Source organism: Halichoerus grypus, chromosome 4, assembly GCF_964656455.1.
Source record: "Halichoerus grypus chromosome 4, mHalGry1.hap1.1, whole genome shotgun sequence".
Lineage (NCBI taxonomy): Eukaryota > Metazoa > Chordata > Mammalia > Carnivora > Phocidae > Halichoerus > Halichoerus grypus.
In genome coordinates this window covers 182,608,886-182,626,869 of record NC_135715.1, presented here as the reverse complement: position 1 = coordinate 182,626,869, position 17,984 = coordinate 182,608,886, and the positions used below count along the sequence as shown (strand labels likewise).

Here is a 17,984-nt window from a genome sequence, read left to right as displayed (position 1 = left end):
GTATATTTCCAGATTTTAAAGCAAATGTCCATGGAATATTGTGCACATGAATGTCAGGCAGCATCATTCTTGGGGGCCACATTTCACCCAGTCCAATGTAAGGTTCTAAGGGTAATCTTTACTGTGAATTCACTGTTCCTTTCCTCCTTACCATGATAAACGAAAATCCTTTCCAGAGAGAAATCCAGCCATTGGGACATGAGGGAATGTCAGTGGTTTGGCTGTGAATGGCTATGGCATTCGTAGGACCTTCACAGACAGTGCATCTGTAATGTGAAATACAGAATATGGCAGCTGGGCATCTGGGTGGCTCAGTTGGTTAAGTGTCTGACTCTTGGTTTTGGCTCAGTTCATGGTCTCAGGGTTGGGAGATCGAGCCCCACATCAGGGTCCGAGCTCAGCATGCAATTTTTCTCTCTCCCTCTGCCCCTCCCCCCACTCACACACTCTCTCTCTCTCTCTCTCTCTCTAAAATAAATAAATAAAATCTTAAAAAAAAAAAAAAAGAATATGGCAGCATCACCACTTTCTGCACCGTGATGTGTTGCCTTACGTTCCGTTACAAATGAAATGATTCACCTGGTCCCATCACAAAACTAAGGGATTAGATCCTTACCTGCTAATATAAGGCTCCAGGGCCCTGCCAGTAATTGGAGCCATGTCCATCGGCATCAGAGCTGGAGTTGACAGCCAGTATGAATAATCATTTCGAGATGCAAAATTACATACATCATTGATGTTACAGAACAAGAATGGCATTGTGGTAAACCGCTGCAAACAGCTGCCAAGAGTTCCTAATGAAACATCAGACTGAGTATCACTTTCAGTAAGTTAAAATTATTTTGAGCATCATTACTAGGTAGAGGCTAATTAAAACAACCTATGGCAAGAATAAGACAACCAAAAGTTATTTGCAGAATGTGTTATTAAAAAGTTTTTATGATGATAGAAATCAAAGATCCAATAAAAGCAAACAAATTCTCCTTCTCCTCCCACCCCCTTAATACTCCGGGTGACCTTTTCTAATCAGTCTAGCACTTGCAGACTAGTCGAGGTCAGTTGGGAAAATGTCTTTGTTTCAAAGTATTCCCAGTTCTTCATATATATATAATAGCTAATAACTAAGCTTCAGAAAAGATGCTGCTTTTAAGATTAAAAAGCAAACAGATGATTTAAGAGGATGAGCTAGACTGACATTCATTAGCTAGGCTCCTTCCAGAGCTGTACATTCCAGAATGAAAATTAGACATTAGGCCAATGTTGTTTTATTTACTCTCTTTAAAAAGTGCTGTAAGGTACTCAGGCTTGTTCACACTTCAGAGAGAAGTACCCCCATGCTATAAAAGTTGACAATCAGTATGTGGAACAAAATGACTGAAAAGTAGGGCTGGGACATTACCCAGGTCTTGTCCATGGGCTTGTTCATTTCCTTGTACAAAAAGAAGAGAAAACCCACTATAGAGCGGCTCTGTCCCTTCTGGACAGGAGGGAATCGCTGTGGTCTGACTATGCCTGGTGAAGATAAAGCCTCTCATCATTGTCGCAGTTACACGTGGTCCAATGTGTCCAGGTTTCCCCTTCAAGCCTGGCAGTCCATCTGATCCAGGTGGTCCTTTAAAAAACACATTATACGTGTTGTGATACAAACAAAACCTCAAACTCATTTTCCCAAAGTACTAATTTCAATGTTTATGTATATCTGTTGAGCCCCACTTTAAGGGGTCCTAAAGGAGAGTGGCTTACAAAATGGCCAAACAATATTAAATGTTGACTAGTTTATCGCACAATGCTTCTTCTTATAAATATCTGTGTATATTGTATGATGAATTTTTGAGATCAGGTCTTCTTTCTCTTTTCATTCTGTGGTACCTAGCACAGTGGCCTGCATCTAGTAGGTCTTACGTACATTTTTTATGTATGAGTGAATGCATCCTACGACGTGGGTGACTAAGTCAAATATCTATTTGTCTATTCAAGTGGATAATAAAAAATTACATGTGCTTTTGATAAAGTCAGTAAACACTCATGGAAAACACCGGAAGTTCTTTTTAAAGGTGTAAACTTCGAGAAAGTTTTTACTCAGTAAGGCAAATAGGAACAGAAAATACTTTTTTTTTTTTACTGTTATAAGTTACTTTCTTTTATCTATATGAGTTTAGGGCAAAGTAAGTGGTTTTTATACTTTTTTCCTCTGCACTAGAGTAGGCAAATACATGTTTGTCACTTTCTAAATAAGGACCAGAGAGCTCTCCTTTCTCTCCATCCTCCTGTTCTTTCCTCTCCTTTTATTCATCAGATAGCTATTATTTATGATATCGGCACTGGCTTCCATCCCCCTTTGGACCCTAACCCATTTCCACTGCCAGTGCACCCCAAGCTCCACCCAACCCACCTTGGTTCCTAAAGAAATGCAAGAGGGTAGAGACTGTTGGATTTGGGGCCCACGAGTCAAGGGAGGTATTATTGTTTCCCACAAACAGCCAGGCCCTGGAGTCAGGCGGTACCCCCGTGTAGTCTTGCCTCAGAAGTCAATGCCTTTCCCCAGGATTTGTTACAGCCCCAAGATTCTGTATTTTTCAGTCTACCCATCATTCCTGTCTTTTCCGGGGTCTTGGCTTATTCTTTGAAATTAAAAATTAGGTCATACCTAAATTCATCAAAGTCTCATGTCTTACTTGAATCATCCAAAATTGTATGTTTTTAATATCAGATAGAGAAGATACACCTTCTTCACTTTTCCCCACATCTACCCTCATTCCCAGGGGGCTGTAACTGGCCACAAGCAAAAGATGCCTCCAGATCTCTGCACGGGAATTGTGATTAGAGGAGCAGGACGGGAACTGGAGGTGAGCTGCCATGCAGGTATGCGTGATCAAGGATCTTCTGCATTTCTGAGAGAGGCCAGGACTCTCAATTTATACCTGTGCTATTTAACTCTTAGATCCTTTAATCATTCTTGTGAGGCGTTTATGGCATCAGGACTAATTCTATCTACTTGCTAATGGTTCTCAACACAATTTGTATTGTAGGACCCTCACTCTTGCGAGGGCCCCATTCTGAAACTTGGTCAATAAAGTTTTTAATTAGTAGAATTAATTAGTAGAATTACTAATAAAAGTTTTACATTTTCCCACTTTGGAAAACACATTTTAAGGAAAGTTGAATGATTAAGCGTGCTCTAAAGTGCACTCATGACAATACTAAATCATGAGTGATTATGCAATTAATATCATAATTAATATTATTAGCATTATATTTGAATTTTTAAAGATTTAAGTCTTTAGTCTTTACAGTTTTATTACAGTGGATCTGGTCATATGTCAATAAATTGGAAAATTGCATTTAGAATTTTTTTTATTTACAAAATCAGCATTTCTAAAAAATAAGTTTTGGATATGTGGGTATTTTCTAGAAAGTGCTTTTGAAACTTTTGCAGAAGGTAGATTTTGATCCAGATATATCAAATTGACATATATAGCTTATGTTCAGACTAAATTTTTTTTTTTACAGGAGAGCAAATCTACACCTTTATTTATTTTTCAGTAAGTTAAATCCTTGGGGGGTACAGCATCACACGGATTCTGTGGTCAGTGGCTTTAGCAGGAAGGTTGCTTTCGAATTTGGCAGAAGCAGGAGCATGAGTTACTTTTCCCCAGGTTACTCTGGCTTTGTTCAGTTTGCCACCAGGTCACTGTGTTGTTCTTTGCTTTGTACACATAAGCAAGCACATCTCTTGCCTAAATAGAATTTAGTTTCATCTCCAGCATAAACACCTTCAATTTTAAGAAGAGCTGTGTGCTTCCTCTGGTTCTGGAGACCCTGTGTATAGCCAGCAAAAATGGCCTTCGACCATAGCCTTCTAGACATATTTGTCATTTTCGGCATCCTGTTCCCAAAAGGCCCCACATATTTGCCCCCGAAGTTCAGCACCCTTACCTCCACCCTAAAATATTTAAGAGGACCTTTTTCAGAGTAACACATGAGCTGTTCAGTCATTCAATATTCACAAATGGCATAGCATAGTTGAAAGATGGCTTTCCTAGATAAAGATACAAAGTTGCTCTTCTATTCACATCAAGATAATATTTTTTCGAACTATGTACTTATGTGCCACTCCTATAAGTAGATACTATTAAATAAGTACTCCTATAAATAATTAAAAACAGTACTGACCTTTCCAAAAATAGAATTCATGCTTTATTAGGTCTACTTGTCCCCAGGCTAAAAATTTGGAGTACATGTGCCCAGATAAGAGATAGGAAGAATGGTGTATTCCAGTAACTCTTCGTTTTTCATCTTCTTCCAAATGAACATTTTGTTCCTGGCTTTCAATGTGAACAACACAAACTGAAAGACCTAGATGACTCTTAGAGTCATGTATTCAAACAAGACTTCTCTGTATATTGAAACAGCATTCATTCAGTGAAGAGAACAAACCAGCTGTCTATTTACCTTGCTCTCCTTTACAACCTTTGTTTCCTTTTTCTCCAATTGGCCCAGGAATTCCTGGTATTCCATCCTTGCCTGGTTTACCTCTTGGCCCACAGGGTCCTAGGCAAAAAAACAACACTGTGTTGAATGGTTCATACGGGATAAAATGTAGGGTAGCCAACCATCCCAGTTTCCCTGGGGCTTCCCCAGTTTCAGCAATGAAAGTCCTACAAACTGAGCTGCGGACAAACTGGGACAGTTGGTCATCCAGCTTGTTATACCCTCAAAAACAAACTAGGAACATACGAAATAACAGCAGTTTAAAATTGTGCTGCCATTTTGATTGACACTGTTCCAGAATTTGCTATGCCCTTGTACTGATCAAAGTAATATCTCTTTTATATCCCAGGTAATTCAGGCAAACTTAAACATAACCATTCTGCTCAGAAGGCTATTACAGTGTGCTAACCCCAAATAGGGGGTTAGTTCAGTTTCCATAAACCAATACTTGGAAAAGATTTCATAAGATTAAGCATACATTTACATTTACTGCTCTTCCAAGTGCTGTACAAAGTGTGAGAAAAGTGTACATACACAGAACTCAGGTTTATTCAGGCAATCATTTCGAAATAGAGCTCTAAGACTGAGAGTGTCAGAGAAGACAGACATAATACTTGAGCTTAATAAAAAAACACCTGTAAGTGCCCTAGAGTATATTTCCTCAAGCTTATACTATACACAACAGTTTTCAGTAGATTCAAAAGATCTTTTATCTGCTGGCCAAGAGTAAAATAAGTTCAATCCTAAAACTGATTGTAAAAAACACTGTAACGTGTAACATATTCTGTGAAGTTGTATCGCTTGCTTCCAAAGCACTTTGCAGGTATTTTAGTTTGACCCCTTCCTAGTAATCCATGTCAATGCTGCCAGTGCCACACCTAGAATTCCTGGTGGCCCCGGTGGCCCAGGTTCTCCTTGCATTCCTGGTCCTCCAGGACGGCCAGGGGGCCCTGGGCTTCCTGGAAGGGAGATGATCTTAACGGTGCCAGGGTCCCCACGTACACCTATTGATATGAACATAAGAGAATGATGACTTCACTGATGAGTTACCTTTTCTTCATGAAGAGCAACACTAAGGAAATAATATTTACCGGGTGGTCCTTTTGGCCCAATTTGCCCTGGAGGTCCAGCTGGTCCTAGAAATCCTGGATTACCCTTCTCCCCTTAAAAAAAAAAAAAAAAAGGTGATTTGATTTCATTTAGAACAATGGGTTCCCTAGCTCTTCAGGTTTATGATCAACCGGAAAAATAGACTCTGGAAGTTAGGACTAGAGGTGCTGGGCACTGTGATAATGGCTACAACTTTTGGCATTTTATTTGGACTCAATCAGTCATGTTTAATGTCTATTAAAAAATATACTCTAGAAGTTGGCATTAAGATCTTGTAGTTTAGTATAGAAGGAGAAGAATTCCTAAGAGTTCACTTTTTAAGTCCAGAAACCAATCCAATTTAATATTTGACTTAGAGTATGAAGTGACATTAAAACCTCTTCTAGTGCTTATGTCGATTGTTATAGTCATCTGTTTTCTTGGCTTATTACTCTAGATTTACTAAGAGCCTGTTATGTTAGGAACTCTCATGAACACATATAGAATATCTGCTTTCATGTAAACTTTCCAAATGGTACGATTTCTCTCCCAAATAGTCTTTGACAGGAATAAAAGTTTACCAAGAATCACTGATTTGGAGAAATACTCTCTTTTTAAAAATCTTGAAATATTGTAGCTATTACATCTGATCACTTAGAAAGACTTTAATACTAAATATGATATTCACAGAAGAAATACAAGGGGTCCCTGGGTGACTCATTCAGTTAAGTGCCTGACTTTGGCTCAGGTCATGATCCTGGGTCCTGGGTCCTGGGATCTAGCCCTGCGTTGTCAGGCTCCCCATTCAGTTGGGAGTCTGCTTCTCCCTCTCCCTCTCCCTTCGCCCCTCCCCCTGCTTGTGCTCTCTCTCTTTCAAATAAATAAAATATTTTTTAAAAAGAAGAAGAAATACAATAAAATAATTATAGTACCAAAAGTTAACTGGAAACTACACTCTATCCACTTGGTATCAGAACTTAAGGAAGATGTCCATATTTATATACATCAGAAGAAGCCTAACCATTTTTCCTTTTGGGGATTAAAAATTTACAAATAAAGTACAAACTTGTCAGTAGTGCCAGCTGATAGATGGTGTTATTCTGAAATCTAAGAAAAACTGTATGTGTTTCATGGGACATATTTCAAAAGAACTGATTTTATGAATCTCCCATCTAAATACCTCTAAATATTTCACCGGAATGTTTTTCTCTAGTGAAGCCTTTATATAATTTTTTTAAAAGATTTTCTTTATTTGAGAGGAGAGAAGGACAGGGGGAGGGGGAGGGGCAGGGAGAAAGGGAGGGGCAGAGGGAGAGGGAGAAGCAGACTCTTGGCTGAGGGCAGAAATGTGAGGCACATCTGGATCCAGGACCCCAAGCCTTTATATAATCTTTTCCAATCTTAGATATTTCTGTTCTGAGAGGTAGGGAGTGACAGGTGGGACACGTTTCTCAGGCTGCCTGCCAGTGTTCACCCTTCCCCACAATGTCTAGTGGGACACCTCAGAATCAATTGCTTTGATTTATTCTTAACTAACTTGCTCCTTGAAGAGTCAGCAGTTGGAAGCATTGAGAAGGCTCTCTTTGAACTCTATACCTTGTCCTCTCTTGGACCTGGAAAAGGTTTTCCTTTGTGAAAATGTGGCTTTGTTCCCTTTGGCTCCACATTCACTATTTAGCACCTGCATAGTCTATAGTAATAGATTCCCTGCTGACAAAAACAATGCCAGAGGATTTAATCAGTGAAGACAACAAATACAATATTCAAAACCTTATTTAAAGTCATAGCATCCTTATGGAAGACTTGAGAATTATTTTCTGAAACCTGAAGTTTAAATTTATGTGCATGAAAATTTTAAACTTACCCCCCAAATTATAGTTCTCTTCCAATTAAAACATTAATACATGTGCCTAAACAAATATTTAAATCTTCATATAAAAATTTACTCACCCTCCCCCATTCACAGTTGAGTAAATATTCATTTAGATTTTCAGCTTTTTAAAATTATAACACATACACAAGTTAAAATAAGCAAATTCAAAGCAATACTATTGATATTGATGTAGTTCTCCATCCCCAATCCAACATACATCAGTATTCTCAAAGGTAATTACTTTAATCTGTTTATTTTTTTTATAGTTTCTATTCTTAAGGTATGGATTTAATTATTAAGACCCCTGGGGTTGGGTGCTGGTGGTCTTCCTTCTTCACTCATAACTGAGGTCCTCTTTGCACCCCAGCTGTCCGTGGCGACTGGAGTTGTTCAGTAAACATTTTCATGCCCTAAAATATAAATCAAAATCATTGTCTTTGCATCCAAAGGGTAGTGCACAAAGACAGTACCTTTTACACCTGGAAATCCATGGAATCCAGGATCACCTCTGAGTCCTGGCAGACCTGGGCTTCCTGGTGCTCCCTGTATTTCAGATAAAAGGGAGCAGAACCAGAGACAAATTTTAAAAATCACAATAGTCACTGCCGTTCTTTTTTTTTTTTTTTTTTTAAGTGAATAGTATATAATATGTTGGGTCAGAATGAGCTGAATTGACAGACATCATTTTTACCTTCCCATCCATCCAATCCCCCTATAGCTCTTCCACCACCTAGACCTCTCCTTAGCATTGTCAATAAAACAGAAGCAAAACCTGTCCTTACCCTCAAGAGGAAACACAACTTCTGGATATTAATGTCTGTTGTATGAGTATTTATTACAATTGAATATTCTATATCCTAAATGGAACTGCCCAATATTTGGAGATCTTTCAGGAAGAGCAGGCACTGGACTGCCAGAATGAAAATTATAATTTTTCTTTGTAATTTTTGCAAACACAGCAGGGCCAATATTGAATTGTGGCACCCACCATTGTTCTAATTCTAAGCTGGCAGAGTTATAAATTACTCCTGGTCAGAGTGGTAGACAAGTCAAGTGTCTAGGGATTGGGATGAAGGGATTGTCAGGGGAGCTCTGACATGCACTTTTGGCAGGGATATAGTGATCTGACCAGGAGGAGATGCTCCCTCTTTATGAGGCCCACACTAGATGCCCTTGTAGCCATGGAATACTCAAGCAAGCCCACAGGAGTAGAGGGAAGGGAGCAGAGCTTCAGAGAGGAGCTACATGTCAGAATGTAAGTTAAATCTACTATTACACTGCCCATATGAGTTGAGACAGGATACTGTTACTTGGAAACAATGAACTGAAGGTCATTCAAAATGCCAAGAATAGCAAAACTGGCCTCTGAGCCAACTGTCTTTGGAGCAAGAAGACAAAAGAAGGAATAGTCCTAATGCTTGAATAAGGTGTTTTGAGGTGAAAAAAGAAGAGAGAGAAAACAGAACCACCTGGTCAAGGACTCTCAGGCTCCCGAGGTCTGGCCTATTCTCCCGAGGCACATGTTACCAGGGAGGAGGGCCTGGTGCCAGGCCCAGCCCTTGGGTAAGGAGGGAGCAGCTCCATGCAAGGAGAGGGTTGTTCAGGGCACAGAGCCAGTTTAGACATCCTTCAGGAAGAATTACCTTTCAAGTGCAAATGTTGAAGCCCAGTGGACTTAAGAGAGATCACATTTCCAAACAATACTTTCCACTGCCCAGTGTCCTTGGAAGGACTTTCCCTGTGATTATAGGATCAGTGTTTGCCACTTTCAAAGAATCATGGAGAACATAAGAGATACCGAAGACTGGGCAAATATTTCATTTAAAAAAAAGTCTTAAAAAGGTAGATTCTGGAAACCAAATACCAAGAGAACTCAAGAGAACATAACATGATTCCTGACACGCCACCATGTTAAAGTATCTCATTGCGCATCACTGATGAAAACACAGAGCGTCTATGACATAACTCTGACTTCCTCATCAGTCTCCCAGAATTTGATGTAAACAGGGGTGTCTGGTGAGAAATTCAGAGAATTTCATAGGCTGGGAACATAAGCCTAACTGAACACAATGACAACTATAAAAAATAAATGTGAAATTTCTGCACCCCAGTCACAAATAAACAGACAAGAACTAAAAGTAATGGAGAAAACTTAGAAGCCATTTATGAGGAAAAGGCAGACAGACACACACACACACACACACACATATACACACACAGGCTCTGGCTGACCAGAAGCTCACTGTGTAGTGACGATGTGGTGACATGGGAGCTGAACAGCCCAAGTGGAATTTTAGGTTGGATTATAAAATGATGATGTTCAAGGTGGTGAGACTCTTCTCTCCTTTAACCACTCCATGGGGGACCTGAGTTCTTACTCCCAGGGGGTGCTTGTCTCAGGGGCTGTGTTTTTAAGGGAGATATTGACCAACTAGGATATATTCAGAATACAGGCAGGGTTGATGAAGGGTTAAACTGAATTTGAAAAACACAGGTATTTATTAGGGGAGAAAAATACTGGAAGGAAGTGGCAGCTATTTATAAACACTGGAAGGTATGTCAACAGGAAAAAGTAAATAGGGGATAGCTCAGATAACTTTGAAAGCATTATTAATAGAGAAAAATTATGTTGTCCTCTAGAGTGATCCCAAACTCTTAGGTGTTTTTTAAAGATTCCATTACTGGAATTGTTCAGTGTCTAAACAAGAAAAAGTCAGGAATGACATAGAAAATAGTCCCCTGGGACGCCTGGGTGGGTCAGTCAGTTAGGCGTCTGCCCTTGGCTCAGGTCATGATCCCAGGGTCCTGGGATCAAGCCCCGCATCCGGGTCCCTGCTCTGCAGGAGCTTGCTTCTCCCTCTCCTGCTCCCCCTGCTTGTCAAATAAATAAATAAAATCTTCCTCTCTCTGTCAAATAAATAAAATCTTAAAAAAAAAAAAAGGGTCCCCTACAAATCAAACTTCTAGAGGCCAAATCTGTCCAACTCTTAAGATTCTTTGAACCTTCCAGACTCTTCCTTAGGTGCACAGAAGCAACATAAATGGTAATCTTTTTTTTTTTTTTTTTTTTGCCTCTGGGTACATCTGCTCCTGGCAATTGATTTAGAGGAATATAAGAAGTCAAAATAATTTCCCACACTTACCGGCGGACCCGGTGGCCCCTCGGCTCCTACAGTTCCGGGCAGACCCCTGGGGCCAGGCTCGCCCAGGAGTCCCTTGTCTCCTTTGATGCCTCTTACGTGGCTCCCTGGAGGTCCCGGAGGACCAGTCTCACCTGAATTTACAAAGGGCCTGTCAGTATTGCCTGTCCCGGAGCGTGGCCGGTTCTGTGGGTGATGTTTTTGGATGACAGGCAAACTCTGCACCTTTTGTTACCCCGCATGTTCTTTGTGTTGAGTGTGATGGGCTTGTGGTAAAGACTGAATGAGATAATGCCAGGGAAGCACCTGGCTCAAGGCAGGAACTGGTTCTCCGTCCCGAAGGTCTGTTAGAGCAGGATCTGCACCCAGCACAGTCCTCAACACATAGTAGCAACTCCATAAATCTTGGTGATGGGATACATCTCTCTCACTCTTTTAGGCTTGTTACTTTGGTATTTACTAATTTTCCAAAAGCCTCAACAACACCAACAGCTTTGATGAGCACCGGGTGTTATACGGAAGTGTTAAATCAATGTTGTACACCTGAAACTAATATTACATTGTATGTAACTAACTGGAATTAAAATAAAAACAACAAGACCACCACCACCACCAGCAGTTTGCTGCTTTCTATGCAAGAATGAGAGCGAGTGGGTGGGAGAAGGTGAAGAGCAGAGGGAAAAAGAAGCAACGAGGTCGCACCAGCGGAAGGTTGAAAGCTTCTGTTGTCAAACGCTCTTTTCATTCTTTATCTTAGGTAAAAGTAGGCCCTCTACCTGGGTTTCCTCTGAAGCCTGGTGGGCCTCGATTTCCTTTCTGGCCAGGGATGATTGCGCCAGGAACACCTGGTGGCCCTGGGAGTCCTGTCACGCCAGTGGGTCCCTGTGGCCCCGCATCTCCCACTGCCCCTTTCCTGCCCGGGAGGCCAGGTAAGCCCGGGGTGCCCCTGTCTCCTTTGGCTCCTGCAAAGAAAATGGTTTGGTAAGTTTCCGTAATGCCCTTATACTTGGAGTTACAGTTTAGGGGTAACTCTGGTAATGCAGAGACACTGTGCTTAAAGATTCACAAAATATTTTTTAATAGAGGCTGGTAAAAGAACTATAGGTCTACCAGGAAGTGAGTCGAGGCTTATTTCTGCCTTAGTTCAGTTCTTTGATTTTGGCAAAGTCACCTTACTGTTGTATGTGTCACTTTTCTTATTTTAAAAAATGATGGTTAATACCTGATGTAGCTCAGTCTTTAAAGGTCAAGTGAGATGATACACAGATGGAAAAGTGTAGTGTAAGCTCCAAAGTGTTCTGTAACTATATGCTACAATTATTATCTGATGAACTTTAATTATAATGCCATTATTTAATCACTGACAATTCAAGAGAGCATTCAGAGCCAAACGTCCCGATACTGATGTGTGCATTTGAAGAATCACCCAGCTACACCCAAAGGAGCAACAAAGTTGGGATCCCTATTCTGTCCGCTGGTTGCTTCTCCCCCCAGAACACAAACACTAGTCTGGAAGGGACAAATGTGGCTGGAGGTTTGGATTTACCAAAGAGGATACCCAAAAGGTCACCACTTAATTACTAATATTTTTCATCTTGGAGAACCTTCAAGGAAATTGTGCTTTGATGTTCATGAATGGGAAATGTTGTATGAACTGAAAATAATCACTCCCTCCTCTTTCCTATCTCTGGGTTATTCTAGAAATAGTGAATGGCACACTTGTAGGAGACAGACAGGAAGGAGAAGAAGGGAAAGTGACGGTGAGGCTGCTAGCACAGGGAAAGGCTTGGGAAGTTATTGTGCAGGAAGACAGAGTGATCAGGGCACCTGGGTGGCTCAGTCAGTTAAGCATCCGCCTTCTGCTCAGGTCATGATCCCAGGGTTCTGGGATCGAGCCAGAGTCAGGCTCCCTGCTCAGCGGGGAGCCTGCTTCTCCCTCTCCTCCCTGCTTCTTCCTCTCCTCCCTGCTTCTCCCTCTCCTCCCTGCTCATGCTCTCTCGCTGTCTCTGCTATCTCTGTCTCTCTCTCTCAAATAAATAAATAAAATCTTAAAAAAAGAGCAATGATGAGATGAAATGGATGAATATTGAAATATTGAATATCTAGACTTTTTCTATCATGTTCTTTAGCTTTTTTATGCCTGTAATTTGTGCTTTTTGAAGACGGGGGGTAGATGATTTCAGCTCACTTCGAGCTCTGAAATGCTGTATTTGTTTGACAGGGTCTGGCAATGGTCGGAGGCACCAAGATGCAGTCTTAGGTTATATAGTCCATGCCCATGAAGATGCTTCCTTGTTTACAATATGATTTCTTTTTAGCATTTGGGAGAATTAAAACTAAATAAAATGATTCATACCTTCCAAGTCTCGATGAACTTTTCTCCATATTTAGTTATCCTACGGGGATTGAGGTGCATAATCATTTGCTTATATAATTAGGCTAGTTGTTATGTTTTTAAGGCCTTTTTACTTAAGGTATGATCATTTTACATCAAATTTTATTTCCAAATAGATGCCAAAGTGTTCTCATTCCAAATGGTTAAACTCTGAGCCTAGCCTAGGGAAATAGGCCAGAAACTCTCCTTTTGACCATATTTCTAAAACTGATCTATGACGTGGGAGAAGCCTTTATGCTCTTAGGGGAAGGGGGAGCCTGGGAGGTTTGAGGACGTTGAGCTCAGCCAAAGAGACTATGTCATTATCAAGAAACAAATGAGAAAGGACAGCTCTTGTAGACTTTGCGCAGTTGAGCTGGTAGGTCAAGAGGCAGTTCCTGCCCCTCTGAGCTTCTCTATAGCACCTAGCTACTCCTTGCTGGTTCCTGTAAGCCTCAGTACCCTGAGGTCTTCGTTAACTAGAGCCCTTTCTGCTAATAACATACTCCTCTCCCCAGGACCCACATCTGGGAAGGGTCAATAGAAGGTGCAAACAATCTAATATTTCTTATGGCAGGTTTCTCTACGACACGGAAAAAGTTTGAAGAAGCTGCTTATCTTGTCAAACACTGGCATGAGAAATCCAGACCCACAGTCTGGCAACCTAAAAACCTGTATATCCTTTGAATGACATGTTTGGTAAACTGCCATGTTTGGTGTTGAGGGACTTATTGGTAGCCCTTAATAAAAAGTAGCATGAACCACGAGCTGGCTCTGGGGGTGGGCATCACCCCCATTCCCACAAGCTGGGAAAGAATTCGTGGTATGGCTGCTTTTACTGCCCTCCCTACTCAGAATAGCAGGGAGGGAAGCTCTTGGAGAAGCCAGCTACGCCTCCTCTACCCTTTTAGGGGGTGGTACATTTAAACCATGCCAACAACCACAACGAAGGAACACATAGCAAATCTTTTGATTTTTAAAGACTTTCAGTAGAAGGAAATTCCAAAACTGGATCCCCATTTCTAATTCACTCACTTTGTTGTGATGGTAATAATTTTTAAGCATTTTTACTTGAACAACCGAGAATATAAATATCCTATATTCCCACTGGGACTTCTTTCATTCAATATGTGGAGTTTATTTGATATATCAGGCATTTCTATTAGCTTCTGTTCTTGAAGCTATCGCCAGGGTCAGGGAGGAAGCACTTCTCACCTGGAGCACCAGGGCTTCCTCTCGGGCCTGGATGTGCCCCCAGCAAACCTGAAAGAGATAATTTTGGTGCGTTAATATTTTATATGTGGGTAATTTCATTTATGCCGCTTGGTCAGTTTCACTTTGGCAATAGAAGGCAGTTTAATTACCATACATCTGGACATTAAAGATCATCAGTTCTGTGGGAGAAGAATCTCTAGAGCCGTGAAGAATTACACTGCCGCTAACCATTCAATGGAAAATAAAGCCAGGGGATCCGAGCTAATGAGCAAGTGGTACCTGTTTCTCCTTTTTCTCCCGCTGGACCAGGAATTCCATCATGTCCCTGGCTGCCTCTCATACCCATTGGTCCAGGAGATCCTAGGAATCCTGGAGGTCCTGAGAAAAGAAACGTCATGTGTTGAATTCTGTTAAAGGTGCTCCTTTCCCAGAACTGTGATTATGTGATGCTCAATTCACAGTGAAAACTATGAACAGAATAATACTATCATGAGGATTATCACGTGAGAATGTGTGGGTTGGCAGATCTTTGAGTTAGATAGGTATAAATATCTAAGCTCACAGTTTTTGCATTTTTGTCCGGGGACCGAGTAACTGGGAGCTACCTTCTAAAGGGCAGCAGATAGGTAGATATACAGAGATTCCAACCTCAGGAGAAAATGTGCCTCCCTTGTGAAGGGGAAATAGACAAAAGTACAAAAATGGAACCTGGAGGGCCTTTGACTCCTGGAGAACCAGGGAAGCCTTTGATGCCTTTTAACCCCAAATCACCATCAGGGCCCGGCTTGCCTATAAATGAAGAGAGACGAGAAGGAAGGAGAACAGCACAAGATGAATGGTTACGATGATGGCTGAAGTGGTCAGTTCTTACACCCCCTGTGCTCACACTGGCCCTCAGGCTTTGTCCCGGCTACGGTTTCTCCACAGAAGCACAGCAGAGATGTGTCGAATCCCTTTCAAAGGTGTGTGTGCATCTCCCACATGGACCACTCAGTATCTGATCTGTTACTTTAATTGGGAGTTAACAGCAAATCCACTGAACCTTTCAGTATTTGAAAAGATCGTTTAAATAGTATCTTCAAGTAAGCTGTAACCCAGTAGCTTGGCAGTTGTTTTTAATAAAACAAAACAAAAACTTAAACTCAAATGATAAGCAACTAAGAAGGCCAATGCTCAACCTGGAAACAGGCCAGAAAAAAAACTGCAACACTGTTACAGATTAATTGTGTTGCCCCCCCCCCCAATTCACATGTTGAATTCTAACCCCAGTACCTCAGAATATCACTGTATTTGGAGATAGGGTCTTTAAAAAAGCAATTAAGTTAAAAGGAGGTCATTGGGGTGGGCCCTGATCCCATATGCCTGGTGTCCTCGTAAGAATTGATAAGGACACAGACACACAGAGAAGACCATGTGAAGACACAGCAAGACGATGCCCAATACAAGCCCAGGAGAGAGGCCTCGGAAGAGACCAACCCTGCTGACACCTTGATCTCGGACTCCCAGCCTCCAGAGCTTTGAGAACAAATTTCTCTTATTTTAGCTACCCAGTCTGTGTTGTTATGGAAGCCCTAGAAAACTAATACGAATATCATGAGATTGGACAATGAACTAACATTTTGTGTTTTTAGGCTAAATTCTTTGGGACAGCACTTAAGTTTTGTTTATAGGATCAGGTTTTGTTGTTGTTGTTGTTGTTTGTTTTAAGTAGGCTCCACACCCAACATGGGGCTTGAACTCACCACCCTAGGATCAAGAGTTAGATGCTCTCCTAACTGAGCCAGCCAGGCGCCCTGTAGAGGATCTGGATTTTAGAGGTCAGCCCACCAAACTGGCTGATCAGTAAAATTTGCCCCCCCCACCCCGATTAATTTACTGTTCCTTAGTGTCTAAGAATTTGAAAATCAAAGTTGAATGAAAGCAATTGTAGTACAAAAACCTAAATAGCTTCCTGTTTACAGAGCTGATTCCAGGAGGTAAGGGCTATGCTAAGTGTCACGCTTCTGGCTTTCAGAGTTACAAAGCCCTCGCTCACCTGGATGGCCGGGACTTCCGGGATTTCCAGGGGCTCCCTCAGTTCCAGTAGGCCCCGAATGTCCAGGGGTGCCAGGTAGCCCTCTTTCTCCTTTCCTTCCCATGTCACCTGGCAATCCTGGATCTCCCTTAAAGTCAGTCAAACACCTTTAAAATCCTCATATAAGCAGGATATGTGATCAGAATTGAGTATGAACTACGTTTGCTTGCATTTAGTTATTCGGTTACTTAGTGAGCAATGCGTATGACATGTCTGCCGTGTACCAGCACTGTGATCGGGGCCAGGCATGGGATGGCAACGGTATTTGTGGGAACCAGTGCAAAATGCAAAGACGGTACACATAAAGTGCAGGGACAGTGATGAGCCATTCCTAGGGGATTGAAACAGGAGGGATGAGCTCGTAAGCTGATAGCTGTATGGTAGGTATTCTGAGCTGTGGAAAGAGGGTAAAGAACCCAAGTAGTTGCCTGAAAACGCAGAGGTATTGTTAATGTCCTTTGCCCACACTGAGTCCAGACACTTGCTGATACTTGCTGAGACTCACTCCACCACCAAAACATAACTACTTCAGTGGCCAGTATACCTTTGGTCCTGGTGGTCCTGGCCTTGTATCTGCCGAATAACCTGGCTCTCCCTTATCTCCTCGGAGACCGTGAACGCCTGGGAGACCCGTTCTTCCAGTTAAACCTGGTAGTCCCGAAGTTCCCCTGTGTCCTTTAGGACCTGAAATTAGGAAAGAAGTCAGGTAAGATGGGGCAACACAGGGATCTTGAAGCATTCTACTTCTAACTTTTGCACAAACCACCTTTCTCCTAAGAAGCTGGCTTTTCAGAATCACGAATGCATTGGGGAGTTATAATGGATGATTTTTACACAATATGACTATTTTGTTCTCACTTGTGTTCTAAGGGCACACAGTACATTGTCTAAAAGTAAATCTCATTTTACACCAACTTTCTGCCAAGTGGAAAACCAAAACAACAAGCAATACAGAAAATTTAGAATTGAGAGCCATCATGAGCTTTAAGCTCATAATAGGATCTTATACCTTACCTGGCACCCCCATGTTCCCCATTCTTCCTGGCCCGCCATGCAGTCCCGGTTCTCCAGGATTCCCAGTGCTGCCTGGATCTCCCCTGAGGCCTTGAGAACAAATAAATAGTCACATGCCCTGCACAGTTCTGGACAGTGTAGGTGCTCAATGAATATTTGTTGCCTGCATGAACGAATGAATTCTGAGCAGCCAAACCAGCTAGTTTAAGTGCTCGTGTAGTGCCTTTTTGCCTCCAAATGAGGAGGGGACTGAGGACCCGGACAAGGTAAAATTAGAGAAAGTTAGATTCTTGGATTTCAAACATCACAGTCATCCTAGGACCAATGCCAGCAGACAAGAGGGGGCTCCTGCCACCATATAACAATAGATTTCCAAATGCAATACTGAAATGTGATTGCCCACGTAACATATTTTGTCACCAATGTGGCCATAGAGAAGAAGGGGCTATGTTAATTCAGTTTGAAAATTTTCTTTGCAAAATCAATAGCTTGTTTAAAAAAGAAAAAGGCAGATCTGAAAACCTCTAAATCGTTATCTGATTTTCTTCTCTGATATGTAATATCGTGATAAACTATAGTATGTGTATTTCATAATATGTATCAGCAGTGTCAAAATAACATTCATAGTACAAAAATGGAACTTTGTGCAAGTTAATATTTTTTTAGTTAATATAGGCTGACTATAAACAGCTTAATTTGGGTTTAATTTCAAAG

General features: G+C 41.4%; 1 protein-coding gene and 1 long non-coding RNA gene across 3 annotated transcripts in view; one reads left to right on the top strand and one right to left on the bottom strand.

Moving 5' to 3' along the window:
* COL4A3 (collagen type IV alpha 3 chain) overlaps nucleotides 1–17,984 on the bottom strand; it is a 123,377-nt gene that overhangs the window by 4,782 nt on the left and 100,611 nt on the right. The window contains exons 36-50 of the mRNA XM_036073797.2: nucleotides 17,271–17,360; nucleotides 16,801–16,940; nucleotides 16,218–16,344; nucleotides 14,891–14,971; nucleotides 14,462–14,560; nucleotides 14,183–14,230; nucleotides 11,370–11,555; nucleotides 10,597–10,727; nucleotides 7,924–7,996; nucleotides 5,583–5,654; nucleotides 5,370–5,495; nucleotides 4,453–4,551; nucleotides 1,400–1,612; nucleotides 617–794; nucleotides 152–266 (exon numbers count right to left, since the gene is read on the bottom strand). Of these exons, the coding sequence (XP_035929690.2) occupies nucleotides 152–266; nucleotides 617–794; nucleotides 1,400–1,612; nucleotides 4,453–4,551; nucleotides 5,370–5,495; nucleotides 5,583–5,654; nucleotides 7,924–7,996; nucleotides 10,597–10,727; nucleotides 11,370–11,555; nucleotides 14,183–14,230; nucleotides 14,462–14,560; nucleotides 14,891–14,971; nucleotides 16,218–16,344; nucleotides 16,801–16,940; nucleotides 17,271–17,360 (1,778 nt within the window). The remainder of the gene's footprint in view (nucleotides 1–151; nucleotides 267–616; nucleotides 795–1,399; nucleotides 1,613–4,452; nucleotides 4,552–5,369; nucleotides 5,496–5,582; nucleotides 5,655–7,923; nucleotides 7,997–10,596; nucleotides 10,728–11,369; nucleotides 11,556–14,182; nucleotides 14,231–14,461; nucleotides 14,561–14,890; nucleotides 14,972–16,217; nucleotides 16,345–16,800; nucleotides 16,941–17,270; nucleotides 17,361–17,984) is intronic.
* The window catches only part of LOC118524033 (uncharacterized), a 43,406-nt gene that overhangs the window by 9,120 nt on the left and 16,302 nt on the right, over nucleotides 1–17,984 (top strand). Inside the window, exons 2-3 of one of the 2 annotated variants that reach the window (XR_013447399.1) lie at nucleotides 2,763–2,846; nucleotides 11,351–11,522. This is a non-coding gene — a long non-coding RNA (uncharacterized LOC118524033). Of the gene's footprint in view, nucleotides 1–2,762; nucleotides 2,847–11,350; nucleotides 11,523–13,544; nucleotides 13,645–17,984 lie in introns of those variants that run through there. The other variant, XR_004911398.2, reaches the window with a different exon arrangement.